A 14671-nucleotide genomic window follows, 5' to 3' on the forward strand; every position below is an offset into this window, starting at 1 on the left:
ATACTCCACCTTTTAATCCCCAGAAAACGTGGTTATATGTATTTATTTATTTATTTGCACATATACACGAATATAAAAACAACCTGTAAGAAATATTAAGAATACATTTGAACATTGCACAGGAGAGGTTAGAAGAAAATACCTCCCCTATTAGATATATATATATATATATATATATATATATATATATATATATATATATATACTAGTCATACTAGGAAAGGATAAAAGATAAATACAACGATCACGTCATTCATCAACGTTTCAAGACTAAGCAGTAATACGAAAAAATTATAGAAACGTACAATTAACACAGAAGCTTATGTTTGCAAGTTGAGCTGCATTACAATGAACGTGTTGTAAATCTCTGCTTTCCAGCAACTTACTATTACAGTACAGTGTGAGAGAAAGATTTAAATAAAGAATTGTCCAATTTTAACCAGCAGAGGATCTGGATCTTACATTACAGTAGTACTACATTAGAGACCGTACTGCATTCACTGCAAGTACAGCACTGGTGGTGGGTACTGCATGTGTACTGCTTGCCTTGTAATTCTAAGTTGAATTGCTCATAATTTCTATTTTTATTTCCATTTTTATTTTAAATACTTCGAATCATCATTTCTTATATTTTTTCTATGTATCTGTACTTATTTCGGTCTTTTGTGCTGCTGCAGCACCTGAATTTCTCCTCTGGGGATCAAAAAACCTTATCCATCTAGTTTGGGAGCTATTTAGTAATACAATCAAAAGACCCTACAGAAGTTGGGATGTGGATTGCATAAATCAATTGTGTGCTATAATGTCTTCTGTAAAGCACTTTTAATCGCCTTGTGGTTAAAAGGTACAATACAAATAAACTTCGAGCATAGAATATAAAGTCAAATTCCCCATAAATGATCTCATCAGTACCTCAGCAATTGTACTTTTGTTTATTTAAAGCTTTTACCTTTAGATAGTTTAGCTTTTCTTATATGTTGATTAAATGTTTCAACTTATAACTTCAGTGTCTCTTTATCAAAATAAAATCACACACACTGACTGACCGTGGGAACACATTTATTCTTATTTTGTCTCATGTACAGAAATAACAAATTTACAGTTTACAAACAACTGACCAGGTTTATGAAGCAAATGATTTACTGCACAGGATGAAGGCCTACAGTTCAATCCTCCTCACCCTCATGTGTATTTGTACTATCAAAAATCCAACAAGATGGTTTAATAACAGCTTTAAAGTGTCCTCTGAAGGATTCAGTTCTTGTGTAAATCTCTGTCCAAAACACAAGTTCTCAAAAATCTACCAAGAAAGCTGATTCCCTCATGTAAAACAAAAACAAGAAAGGAAAGCCACAATTGCACAACTCATAATAATAATTCCATAGTTGGTCCCAAAAAAACGTACATTTACAGCAGTGGACACGACAGTTCAGTAGGAATCAATTCATGGCTTCATGGTTATTCTTCAGACTTTGAATTACATCACATTTTTGTTTGTACTGTAGGCTACTGACACAGGCTTATGAACAGCAAGCAGATGGTGAAAAGACCAACAAGTCAGCATGACTTTTATACGGCCTTTACTTCATAATCAAACTCTGCAACAAAACAAAAAACATCTTCATGTTTTCTAAACTGGTGAGCTTTTATCTACAAGATGACAAATTTAAGTTCACAGTTGTTGATGCGTCATAGGCAGTGGTGATGCTAGTATCAGCGGGAGCGTGTTGTCAGTATGTTGTCGTTGTAAACATTTACGACCGGAAGTGAATTTTGTTAGAACTGGATTAAGGGAAAAGTCAGTGTATCTTCATATAACCGAGTTCATTTTGGCAACACGATTCAATGCGTCAGTGCATCACATTTTTGTGCCAAATATCCTTGATCAATTTCCAAAAAAAGGTTTCATTAAAAACACCCTATTCTACATTTTACATGCACATCGTATACACATAAAATCTCATATAGTTCATCATACCATTTACAAGTTTGGTGAAAAAGAGGATACAAGAAATTAAGATATTAAAGGACGTAGTAGCCGCAAGAAAAGTTGTCAGTTTTGGCAGACATGCTCCCCAGAGTGACGCGAGTTGTTGTTACCACAATGCAGTGTGCTTATTAGTGCCTGGTGACGACTAACTGCATTTTAAAAAGGGACCTGCATGCCTATCACTCGATCCTACGTGAAAGAAGGCACTTACAGGAGAGAAGTGGTACAGGTCCTGTCTGAAAACAACCCCTGTAGATCTTAGGAGAAAACAGGTAAGTCTTCAAGTAAAGTGGTGTTTATGCTGTTTAGACACGTTTCTTGGTGATTAGGGGTTGTCTAGGCAGGAGCCCGAGGAACTGTGGGGGGCTTTTGGTGCCTTCTGTTTATTTCATACATTCATATGCATGCAACCTTTCTAAGCCAAATGCTCTTTCAAATGTCTGGGAATCTATTTACACAACAGAGAAAGAAAAGAAAGAAGTCTCTGTTGATCAAACAGGAGAAAGGCAGAAAGTCCAAATTTTGGCAATAAATCAATGACAGAGAGGGTACATGAAGACTCAAAGATGATGCTCAACATTTTAAATCATTACTATCTGAATAAGTCATTTGATCACATAAACACAACACAGGAGGAAGAGGAAATCAAGTACATCCCTGAAGGAGCAAAATGCAAGTCGCATGTTGGACTTTAGAGATTGCATTATCCGTTCACAGGGTCTCAAGAAAAAGGTACAACTGATAGGTTCCCTACATATTCAAGCTGTTTCCTCTAAAGAAAATTGATTTTAGTTACAGTTTAGGGCAGAGGAGTAGTCAACTAAATACAGGCGCACATCTTCTACCATCTATATGAGCCTTTGTGTAGTTTAAGTCCAGGGAAGGAAATCTAATTCACCCATCAATCCAATACAAAATGTCATCCACTTCCAAATACTTGCCAACTATCAAATTATTAGTAAGTGCTTAATTTTTATATTTTGCTCTATAAAATGGCTATTTCCAAGTCAGTATATGCAATGGCTCAGACAATGGTTCAGTAATGTGATAGGTGACCGAATTCACAATAAACTGGATAAGTTTCAGTATACAATAGATCATCTCAGTGGAAACCAGTGAGATTAACTGACAGTGAGACTACGAAAGTGCAAAAGCACCTCACCAGAAATACAAAGGTCAAACAACAACCTTAAAATGGACCAGTGGAGCATGGTTGTGCTTATTGTGATCTCTCTTTCTGCGACAACATCTTCTTCCGTTTGTTGTGAAAAGATTCTCCTTTTGAAAAGATTGTTAAGTGTTCAGTAAGTTCAAACAGCTCACTTCCTGGGGTGGAAGACCATGAGAGGCCTGTCTTCAATCTTCTGCCAGGGGCTCTTCTTGTTTTCGTCTTTGTCATCGGGATCATCCTCAGGGCTGGTCATGGAGTCGCAGCGGTTCTCGCTGTTGCTGCTGCGGCTGCTGTTCACTCGACTGCGTCCTCTTCTGGGGATGGTGGATCCTCGGGAGGCTGGACCTTCATCGAGAAGAGGGGTGAGGGAGTTCTCCTCAGGTGAGACCGGGCGTCCCTCGCTGCTGCTTGGCTCGCTGTGTTCGGGATACGCCAGCTTGGAGTAACACTTCCCACCACTGCTGCTAACACCATGGCCCTTCCGTCCTCCCGTCCCCCAGCGCTCGTCTTTTCCCTTCCGGTTAATTGCTAACTTGCGTTCTTGGGCCTCCAATGGTGGTTCAAGGTTGCTGTCTCGCCCAGAGCAGCTGGGGCCACTTAAGAATCCACCACCGCCGCCGCCACTGAGGTCATTCCCAGTATCTATGTAGGAGTGGCGCACATGAGCGTTATTACGTCCATCCAGGGAGATGAACCACGCTCTTGGGTGCTGTTTAACACCGAACTCCAGTAGCTTCTTCTCGGTCAGAGCCTGCAGTTCTCCATTCATCTGAGCCATGGTGGAATCGTTGAAGAGCACCGGGATGGTCACAGGTCCACCAGAGGAGTCGGACGCCCAGCTCTGATCCTCAGAGTCGTCACCTTGGCCTTGTTTCTGGGAGTGGTGGTGATGATGCTGCTGGCCACCTCCCATCTGTGCACCATCTTTATCTTGGTCCTTCTGTTCCTTGCCATCTTTAGAATACTCGGAGGGCAGGCGCATGTAGTGTGCTGGGATGACAAGGGTTGGCACCATGCTCCGGTACATGTTCTCCTTCATCTGGTCGATGGAGCTGCAGAAGATGATCTGACCTGGTTGAGTGTTGAGGGAGGTTGGCCTGGCAAGGCTGTCTGCAGCTGCTGCTGAATATTCGGGGGGTTTGTCAGTCTGGTTTGGCACGTACCCTTGGAATCGAGGCGGGGATGGGGGATCAGAGGAGTATCCTCGATTGTCGTTGGCGTTGTGGTGTCGGTGATATTCAGACTCCTTGCCCTCCATGGGACTGTAGCTCCGGTTGTAGTCTTCATGCAGCAAAGGGTTGTCCAGGTTGTTGGTCTCTGTGGCACGTGTAACCTTCATGGGGAAGCTTTCACCCCGTTGGGGACCTGAAGCATTTTTTCCTTTTGCGTGTCGCAGCATGTGAGCTGGAACATGCTTGGTTAAGTCCTCTCTTGAACTCTGGTAGTCTCGAGATGGGGACATTTCAGATTTGTCATTAGAGGGGCCAGACTCAACATGGCCTCCACAGATCAGATTTAGTCGTGAAGTGGATGTTCCCTGGTCTCTCTTTGCACCATTTAGATTGGACGTGTGGGGTTTCCCTTGCTGACGACGAGGTTTTAAACACTTCCGCCTAAAAGGTAAACAGACACTGAAGGTCAGAAATTAAATAACACCTGTTATCTGATGGGGATTACAAGAAGACTCTAATCTTAAATTGAACCCGCATTCACATAGAAGTGTTTTTAATTATCACCACCAAAATCACTGTTGCAATTCTGTCATTTTTGCTATTAATAGAAACCTAAATCTGAGACCTGCGCCTACGCTCCCCACACCTGCAGTAGTAGAGCAGCACACAGAGCAGGATGAGTACCAGCAGGGCCAGCGAGCCCAGGATGGAGAGCAGGAACAGGGTGTGATAGGTGGTGATGTCCCTCAAACCTGGATGAGACAGACCCATTCCTGCAAGACAATTCATGACAGAAAGATGATCATTCTAATCACTCCTTTTCTCAATACTGCTGAGATCTAATAGTAAAGCAAATCCAATGCCTTTCCTAACCACTTTCACCATGACCTCTCTGGAAATTGTCATGAAGTCTTAGGACTGCATTATCTCCTTTCCTTTAATAAAGGATGGTCCAGTGTACCCTATGCTAAAGGAGAAAGGAAGTATTGAAGCAGCTTTTCTTTCATTTAGAGGATTCGAAAAGGGCTGCAGTCGAATAGTCAAAAAATATTATGTCTTTTCCTAACAACCACAAAGATGCAAAGGAGAATTCATAAGGACTTCGGAAAAGAAAACCGCAGTGCTAAGAGAATCCCACTGCGATTAGACTAAGTGATTTATCACACAATGTAAGGATTCCTGTCCGAAATAGAATCACGCCTCCTAAGAATGTTTATTTCAATATATCCATAATGTTCAATTAAACAGGGATGGCTGATGTTTGCGACGGCATAATCTCCTTTCCTTTGGTGGCCCAGTGTAACCTAAGCTAAAGGAGATAAGAAAGGGAGCATTGAAGCACCTTTCCTTAGCATTTAAAAAATTCAATCAACCACTTAAATACTTCCAGGTCATTTCACTCAGTTAGGAACCTTCCTCAGCATAAAACACTATTTGAGTGCATCCAAAATAAGCTACAGTGTGTGTTCATGGTACTGAAGGAACATGTCACCCAGTGCAACAGTGTGGCTCACTGATATTTTTTAATAGTTTTTGGACAACAATGGAGCTCTATGGCATAAAGGGAGAAGATATATCAGGCTTGTAACACTTATACTTGTTAGTAGATGCATTCAGTGCATTCAACTGTTTTAAGTTATGTGATTGAACTTCTTCCAGGAACAGAAACAGCTTTATGAGAAGAATATCAACACACAAAACAGTATGCTGTTCTGGACTTTACATTACATTACAGTCTGAGTGTCCTTTTTTTCTCTCCCAAGAGACATCCTGCAACATCTGCTGGCACAGCAGCAACACTGAACATAAAAACAGCACAAACAGCAGAGAGGAGGGTGAAGATGAGTTATGGTACCTGAAGATGAAGGGAAGGCAGCTAACCAGTATCCCATCTGAGGAACCACAACGTTCCACACAAACTGTGCACCTTCCTTTTTGATGTAACCTGTCCCGTTCCTGACCCACAGTCCTGCAGAAATGTATATTTTTAACAGAGCTGTTAATAAATACATTCCAAAGAAAATCTAATACTGATATTCAAGAAAATACAGGTTAATAAATGTTTTGTTTTTCCCTTACCCGTCTTAGGCTGATACAGCCAAGCAGGTACGCTTGTGGCCATCCTGTTGCGGGTGTCGGACGGCAGCGGCACAGAGACATGGATCGGATCTGAAACCTGGATCTCACGGCCATCTTTGTCAAAGAGCTTAACGCTGACCAAGGCCAAAGCTGTCAAGTCTGTCCATCCTGTTTCTGCACCTGAAGAGCAGAAGTCACCGACATCAACTTCAACTTCTTTTATCTATAATGTTGTACTTACAACCTGATGGTCTTTTGACTCCTTTGTCCATTCTTTCATTATATATTAAACATTCAGTATTTGACTCTGTGTAGTGAGCAGTACATTGAGACTTCTGACACTTCTGAATCATAATTTTGTTTAATCTCTGACATGTGTTTTGTCACATGACTGCAATGTTAAATAAAAGGTTACTAAGTACTAAGTAGCAAATGGACAAATTATTTAGGAAAAAATCATTTAGAATTTAATTATTTTAAATTATTTTTGGCAAGGATCCCTCAAATGGATATTAACCTCACTGTATCTATTACACACACACACACAAATAAACTAGATTAAGACAAATATTATAATATACATAAACATGCAGCTTATAAAACATACTGTACATGTATTGCAAATTATTTTTAAATAGCTGATACACTTAGCTGCCAGTTTATTAGGTAAGCCTTTAGCTTGAACTAATGCCGGTCTAATACAACTATATTATAACCTTCATGAAGGTTGGATTTATTGCAGGACTGTTGTATTAGACAAGTTTGAAACATAAATGACATTGCAGTTTGGTTTTATGGGAATGTCATTTTTAGGAGACCAGGCTGATCTTTCTCGGGACCCACCTGAACTGTTGGTCTCTTGGCCCAGGAGAAACGGAAAACCACCGATTTCATACTGAGTCCTGGCTGTGGTCAGCGTGGCAGACAGCGCTGTGTAGTTGTAGTCGGGGGGCAGCTGAAGGGACTTCCTCTGAAGCTGCACCAGCGGCTGGTTACGACCTCCTGCAGACAAACAGTCTGTAAATCCTACAGCCAGCTTGTGTCTTAATATCTCTAAATAAGGTGTAAACATACGGGTGTTTTAGTATTTTACAGATACCAGGAGGTGGATGTGTTGGAGCTGTATTTGTAAAAACTGTAAAAAAAAAAGAAGGTATTCTGCTGCAGTTGTTGCTATGGTGATAGCAGCAGCAAGTAACACAGGGTCATGTAAATGTTAAGCAGTGAAATCTGTGGTTGAGGAGACACGTGGGAGCGGAGAGGGGTGTGAATCTGTCTTCACGCTCGGCAGGCGACGAAGTCATTTAAGATGTGATGACAGAATAACTGTTGACGGGTCAAACTCACTTTCCCAAGACCCCAAAATAGGACCGCCGTTACCCAACAGGTCTACATTTGGTTACATTGTCTGTTGTGATTGATCATTTAGAAAATAAAAGTAGACAGATGAAACTCCTTGGAGTAATAATCTGTCATATGACAGAATAATAAAGCATGCGCAATTTATCATCAAATATAGATGTTTCTTTAGAGAAGAGTGTTTTATTATATTTACCTGGTGACCCAGACAGCACCTGCAGGACGTCATCGTACAGAATAAGTGTTCCTGGCCTCTGAACCAGGAGGTACAGGCTGACTGATGCATAAACTGAAAAAAGGGAAGAGACTCTAAAATGAACACAGCAGATTTCCAGGTGTGAGAACAATGCTGAGACGGTTTCTGCACAGAACATCAAGGTCATTTAATACATATTTCACGAGACAAAGTATAGTAAACAAGAAATGTTGAGTTTTTCAACATAAATCTTTGACTTAAAAGAATGATAAAGAACACAAAATGAAACTGGAACATGTAGTCATTGAAACTTAAAGGCTGAGTTGAACAGTTGGGTAAGAAATATATTTTACTGCCGACTTTAAGTATAAATAATTAGTCTTTCATTGTATTGAACTACTGTATTGTGACTTCTAATCTATTAGCATTCAAATCAATTTCACTCAAACAAATTAGTTTCTCCGTTATTAATTACTCAAACTTTTTAGGGCAAATCACTTGCCTTAAATGTTTAAAGTCAACTTTTCCGGGTTAAAAGTGTACGATGGAAAACCAGTAGGAAAGATCTGGCATTGTTTTAAATTATATATTTTATTGGTTTTATTTTAAGGAAGTCAAACATGTAATAAAGAAAACACAAGAGCAACTTATTCTTCACAAAACAACCCCAACATGAGGGTATAAATAAAAAAACTGAAAATGGAAGGGGAAAAACAATAGATCAATATATAAAAACTATATAAATAAACAATATTGTGTTTTTTCAGTACTTCCCAGCAATATATAACAATAATTCCTGATTACTTAATCAAATTCATGTGACATGGACCCGAATAAGCTCAAAATTCTAAATGAATTTAAGTTTTGACTAAATCAACACTATTAAACACGACAAAGTGACGGTGTTTGCTGCCTGGTGCTGACTGAAACTCGACAAAGAAGGATGAACAACATCCTCCTGCAGCACGATCCACTGTCACATCAATCCCACAGTTTATTATAGGTGTACAACATCTACTGACAGCCTGTAATCACAGACTAAAACATAAAATGCAAGACTTCTTTTATACCTTAAGGCCTTTTTTGTGAGGAAACTATTTCATATTTAAGACTTTAAAGCCCTGCAGATGAGAGACAATAGCTGCACAGCCAGCCAATCAGATGATTGCTGAGAGGCAGATTTTTACAGCTGGATAGAATCACTAGGCAGAATAACAAGGGGCGGGGAAAGTGCTCTTCATGCCTGATCAAATGAACTGCCTTTTCTTCCTCAGTGACTTACGGGGGATGCGGCTGGAGTGCCAGGGCACAGAGTTGTTGATGTGGCCTTGTTTGGAGGCTGTGATGATGACCCATGTCCCTGTGTGGTACAGGAAGCTCACTCTCAGGACGCCATCGCTGCCGGCCCTTGCTGGACGCCAAGATGGTTTGGTTGCCGTGGACTTCCACCTGAGCGCCCGCCAGCGGTGAAAGGTCACCGTTGTCGAACACCTGGACTTTTATTTGCACCTCTGGAACATAAATACAGAGTGAACTGATTAGTGATCGTCCAACTAGTGGATTGGCAGGAAATTACATTATCACTTTATTAAGAAATCTTGTAATAAAACTTACTGCTAATTCTCAAATTTGGCAAGATGGAAACAGTGAACGTTCGGCTTTTTTAGCCTTATAAAAAGCTTATAATATTATCAAAAAATCTTTTTTTGGAATTATCTGTAAGTAAACAATTAAGCTGGTTTCAGCACTAAGAAGAACAGACTTAATATCTCAGATAAATCTTTTACAATAATCAAACAGTATATGCTGTTCTGTTATATTCCATTCAATCAAGGTGAGTGGAATAAGACTTTGTGCAGCCACATTATACTGAAGTATTAAAGCAGCTATTACACCTGAGTATGGCTCCATTTATCAAGTCACCTTGGCTGTCTTACAAGGACAACTTCATTATGCAGCAGTGTGATGATCTCGTCTAAAACAACCTTCAAAGTGAAGAGAATTTAGCATGAAACAGCCAGCAGCTGACTACAGACAGACAACTCCCTCTTTTTATATATATACTGTTCGCAACTGTATTTCTTTCCTATTATTATTATTATTATTATTATTATTATTATTATTATTATTATTTGTCTTACTTATATTTGAAGGATAATAATGCTCTCGATTGTAGAACAACAGTTCCCATAATCTGGAGGCTTTGTTTAGTTGTTTTGCCTTTATTCATTTTTACATTTTGCAAATTGGCACCATGAAAATGATGCCGAATGAACTATTGGCAGCTCCTGTTTGCAGTGTACCCAGGGATGTAAACACAGCTCTCACTGGATCCCTTTGATACCGAGGAAAACTTAAAAACGTGATCAGAGATAATGATGTCCTCTGAACGTGCTCGTCACACTGGAATTAAACATATATGTATCATGTCTTTGTGTTCAGATTCATGACTCATGACATAAACTAATTCCTGTTTTAAGTAGAGCACCTGTATGCACATGTCCCTTTCACCTCCCTCAGTATCTTTGCCTCATGAACCTTTGGTGCAGAATAATCAATCCCAGTAGTGATGGATTATTATGATGTGGATGTTTCTGCCCTTCATCCTCCCGTGTTTTCCAGCCCCAGAACATTTTGTTTCTCATCTTGCCTCTTGGACAGCGTGGATGTGGGTCACGCTGGGGGAGGTTTCCATGGATACATGCTGTGCTACGAGCTGTCGTCTTCTAAAGCCCCCAGGCCTCTAGTGACAAACCCCTCCATGCAGAACTTCACTCAGTCTTACTAATGGCTGCACTCAGATCATAAACGGCATGTGTGCGTGTGTGTGTGTGTGTGTGTGTGTGTCCGTATCCATTGTGCATGTGTAAATGCTGTCATCCATTACCATAATTGGTTCAATAAAAGCTCCCTTGTGTGTGTGTCGAGAGGATTTCCTCAATCTGAGCTTGAAGCAGCTCCATTGACAGAAACACTGAGAGTCACAGTGTCACATCGAGAGTCTGGGAATTTTCACCCACTCTGAGTGCTTGAATTTAAATTCAGCTGAGATTTAGTGGACTGTAAACTCTCCTGAAACTCAGTGTAAACACTTCTCTGGGCCAGTACAAAATCCTACCCTATCCTAAAATCCTAACCCTAAGCCTAATTTAAATTCATATTGTGGTTTTTAGAACCAGAGTAGGACACTGATATGTCGCGAGACATAAGATTTTAGGTTAAAATCACTAAAGGGCTGCAGCTAATGATTATTTTCATTATCAATGAATCTGCTGATTCTTTTTTTGATTAAATCGAAGAGGGACTAGTAACCCCCTAACATACAGCGTACTCTCAAAGAAAGAGCAAGAAAAGCGGCAGTTTTTCGGGCTGGAAGTAGTGAATCTGTGCTGGTTAAAAAACTGACTTAAAAGATTCATCAATAATCGGATTAGTTGCTGATAGATTTTCTATTTGATCAATTAACAGCTGCGGTCACGCAAAACTGCAGATTTCTTTAGATCACAATTGTTTTACAACATCTTGCGAATTGTTGCAGCTCGGGAGAGAAGATGTGCTGAGTTGTTTCGAAACACCTCTGTGGTATCAATTAATTCACAATTTAATCAGTTGCGCTGCAGCTGGGGAGCAAAATCCATTCCAATTTAATCTAAATTAGGCTCTAACAGACAAATAAAGGACAGAAAAATCCCAAAGTATAGGTTCAAAAACTGCTCTTTGACCAGCGGTAGAAGAAGAATTAAAAAGCTTTACTTCAATAATAAGTAACAATACCACAATGCAGCAATACTCCATTACCTACGAGTAGAACTCTGGTACTAGTCTGGTGCCAGCATTAGCAGCAAATGTACTTAAAGTATCAAAAGTAAAAGTACTCATACCATAAGTGCTATGTGTTGTATTATACAATTATTATTGTGTTAGCTGCTTGTTCATGTTGCAGCTGGTAGGTGGAGCTCATTGTAGGAACTTTATATACAGCTTGTAGTTTAATCTGTAAAAAAGCATCACTTTTAAAAGCTAATCTGATGTTTTACTATGCAGGAACCAAAGCTGTCAAATACGTGCTATGATGTCAAAATACTCCATTACAAGTAAAAGTACACTTAAAGTATGGCACTCATTATGCAGTATGGCCCGTTATATTATTATTTATATTGAAATATTTATTATTATTAATGTTGTGTAGGTAGAATGTAAACGTTGCAGTACATTTGTACTCCTTTGTATTATGTTGGGTAGTGTTAATTATAATGCATCATTTTTTATTAGTTTATAGTATGTAAAATGTTACTCTGCACAGTAACTATAGCTGTTAGAAAAATGTAGTGGAGTAAAAAGTACAATATTTCTCTTTGAAATTTAGTGGAGTAGAAGTAAGAAGTACCATAAAATGAGAAGTACAAGTTGAGTAAATGTACTTAGTTACAATCCAGCACTGTCTGTGACCATCCATGCAGCTCAAAATAGCTTGAAACATGAATAATGCAATGTAATTATATAATGTCCTTCAAAATCAAACACCATAATAACAACACTGGTGCTTTCAATGCTGCTGCTGCATCGACATTAATATTTTTTTTACTCATGCAAATGTATTTTGGGCTTTTTGAATACACAAACGTGTCTGTTGTTTTAGTGAGACACATTCATCCACTGACATTGCTGTGCAAAGCAGAACAAATAACATTCAGGCCTGAGTTCGAGCAGGTTAGGCCTGGCATTACAGCAGACTATATCTAAGGCCTTTAACACAGATCTCACAGCACACATCTGTACAGTATTAGAGCACACACACTGGCGTGGCCCTCTGTGTGATATCACCTCATATATTAATGAATCTATACCATCAAACTAACATTACCAAGCGGATGCGACTTAAAAAGCATCCCCTACAACACATCCCCTTTCAGGCTACATGATAAGAGAGCGCAGCGATGCAAAGAATCGACGGTTTGTCGACAAAAGCCATAAAAATGCAACCACTCCCATCTCCTCATTGTGCTGCATCCCCGTATGGCGAGCTTACCAAATGCTCCCTGATCTGGAAGAGATTTGGCGAGCGCCTCCCGAACCGCGCAGATCGAGACGAAGAGGAGCAAACGAGAGATGTAGCTGGCTGGCATCTTGCAACTACATCTCTAGTCCTAGCTCGGCGGCCATGTATCCATATTTCTCCCAGGCAGCAGCAGTTCGGCGCGCTCTTCACTGCTCAGACATTTAGCTCGGGCTTTGAATGCTTGCTGAGATGCTGCCGTCGGTCTGTGTGGGCTTCGCCTTGTTTTTATTGTCTGAGCCGCCGGAGAGAAAAAGGTTCAACGTTTCCCTCTGCTGGTCGCACGTGGAGCTGCAACCTCTCATTCTGCACTGCTCCTCATTTATATTTACAGACCGGAGAGAACATGTCAGGATGCATGGGGGTTTGATTTATAACGCTAAATATAGATTTCAATATGCTTACAGAAAGTATTTGCACACATGTGACCAGGGTAATGTAACTAGGTAAGTCTACATTTAGTCAAGTTCTATCAGTGGTGGAAGAAAAACTCATATAGGCTACTTTATTAAAATAAAGAAAAATATTTATATTATATTGTTGTTTCAAATATTTGTATTAGAAGCATTTGTGCAGAAATCTTGATATTTATATGAAATAGTGAACTGCTTCAATATTTACACTATTTCCCAAAAATAGTCAAATAACGACAGAAAGGAAAAGAAAGGAAACAAGAAAAGAAAAAGGGGATTCACTAAACAGCCATGGGTCAATTATTGTACTACCGCCGTCTTCCCATGATCTTAATCTCGACATAATGACATACACTCTTTGCAACTCAAGAAAATTAATAACATCAACTTGTTATTAGGGGAAAACAGAGGACATAAATAGTTTGACCCACGTCCCTACTTAATAAGTAAGTAATTTCTGTGTGCGTATATATCATATTATTGGATTATACTTATTAATCCTTTCATTTGTACATCAATTTAAAGTGTCCAATTAATGCTGATTATATGTTTTTTGTGTAAAATGTTGCATAGTAACAAGTAACATAAAATGCAAATACTTAAGTAGTACCTCCAAATTCTACTCAAATACAGTCCCTGAGTAAATGCACTTAGTCATGTTCCACCACTGCCTGCATCATGAGTATGTCTACTTTTAATACTTAAATACATGTGATAAAGTAGCACTAATACTTGTGGAGTATTTTTAATTATGGTATTGTTACTTTTATCACTGATATATTTTGAATAGGATCTTAGCAAAATGAAATATAAATGCATTCAAATGATGCACTTTGTGTTTGTTTGGGGCGAAAAGGGTTCCTTGTTGTTGTTTAGGCAGCATGAAGAAGTGAAGGCAGCTCAGCAGTCAAAGTTAACTGTGGCTCAAACGTCCCTCTGGGATCTGTTTCTTACATCACAGCTGAAACTTAGAAGAGATGAGCGCTGATTCCAGGTTTCTTTCTACTCTCACCGCTCGCCAGCTGGAAGTCATATTCATAATTTCTAGTATTGAATATAAAAGTCATATTTCACAAGTATTTTATTCCTGACAATATGGAGAGGTCTTTGCAGATTTATCGTTAAAAAAGTTGTACACGTACACTCACTGGTATTTCATCAGGAATCCGCTCTCCTGTATGTGAGACAGCTTTACAGATACTGATGGTCAACTCAACTCCAACACAAAGCAACTG

At 39.5% G+C, this 14671-nt stretch overlaps 1 protein-coding gene across 1 annotated transcript; it reads right to left on the minus strand.

The window, feature by feature from the left end:
- Positions 1 to 1042: 1042 nt before the first annotated feature.
- On the minus strand, positions 1043 to 13246 carry fam171a2b (family with sequence similarity 171 member A2b). The gene is given in 9 exon segments (XM_029456503.1): positions 1043 to 4774; positions 4980 to 5106; positions 6189 to 6302; positions 6413 to 6592; positions 7256 to 7414; positions 7968 to 8060; positions 9250 to 9376; positions 9378 to 9478; positions 12997 to 13246. Coding segments are annotated over 9 exon segments (2463 nt in total). The 5' UTR covers positions 13094 to 13246; the 3' UTR covers positions 1043 to 3309.
- Positions 13247 to 14671: the final 1425 nt, after the last annotated feature.

The sequence above is a fragment of the Cottoperca gobio genome, chromosome 19, assembly GCF_900634415.1.
Source record: "Cottoperca gobio chromosome 19, fCotGob3.1, whole genome shotgun sequence".
NCBI classification, from domain to species: domain Eukaryota; kingdom Metazoa; phylum Chordata; class Actinopteri; order Perciformes; family Bovichtidae; genus Cottoperca; species Cottoperca gobio.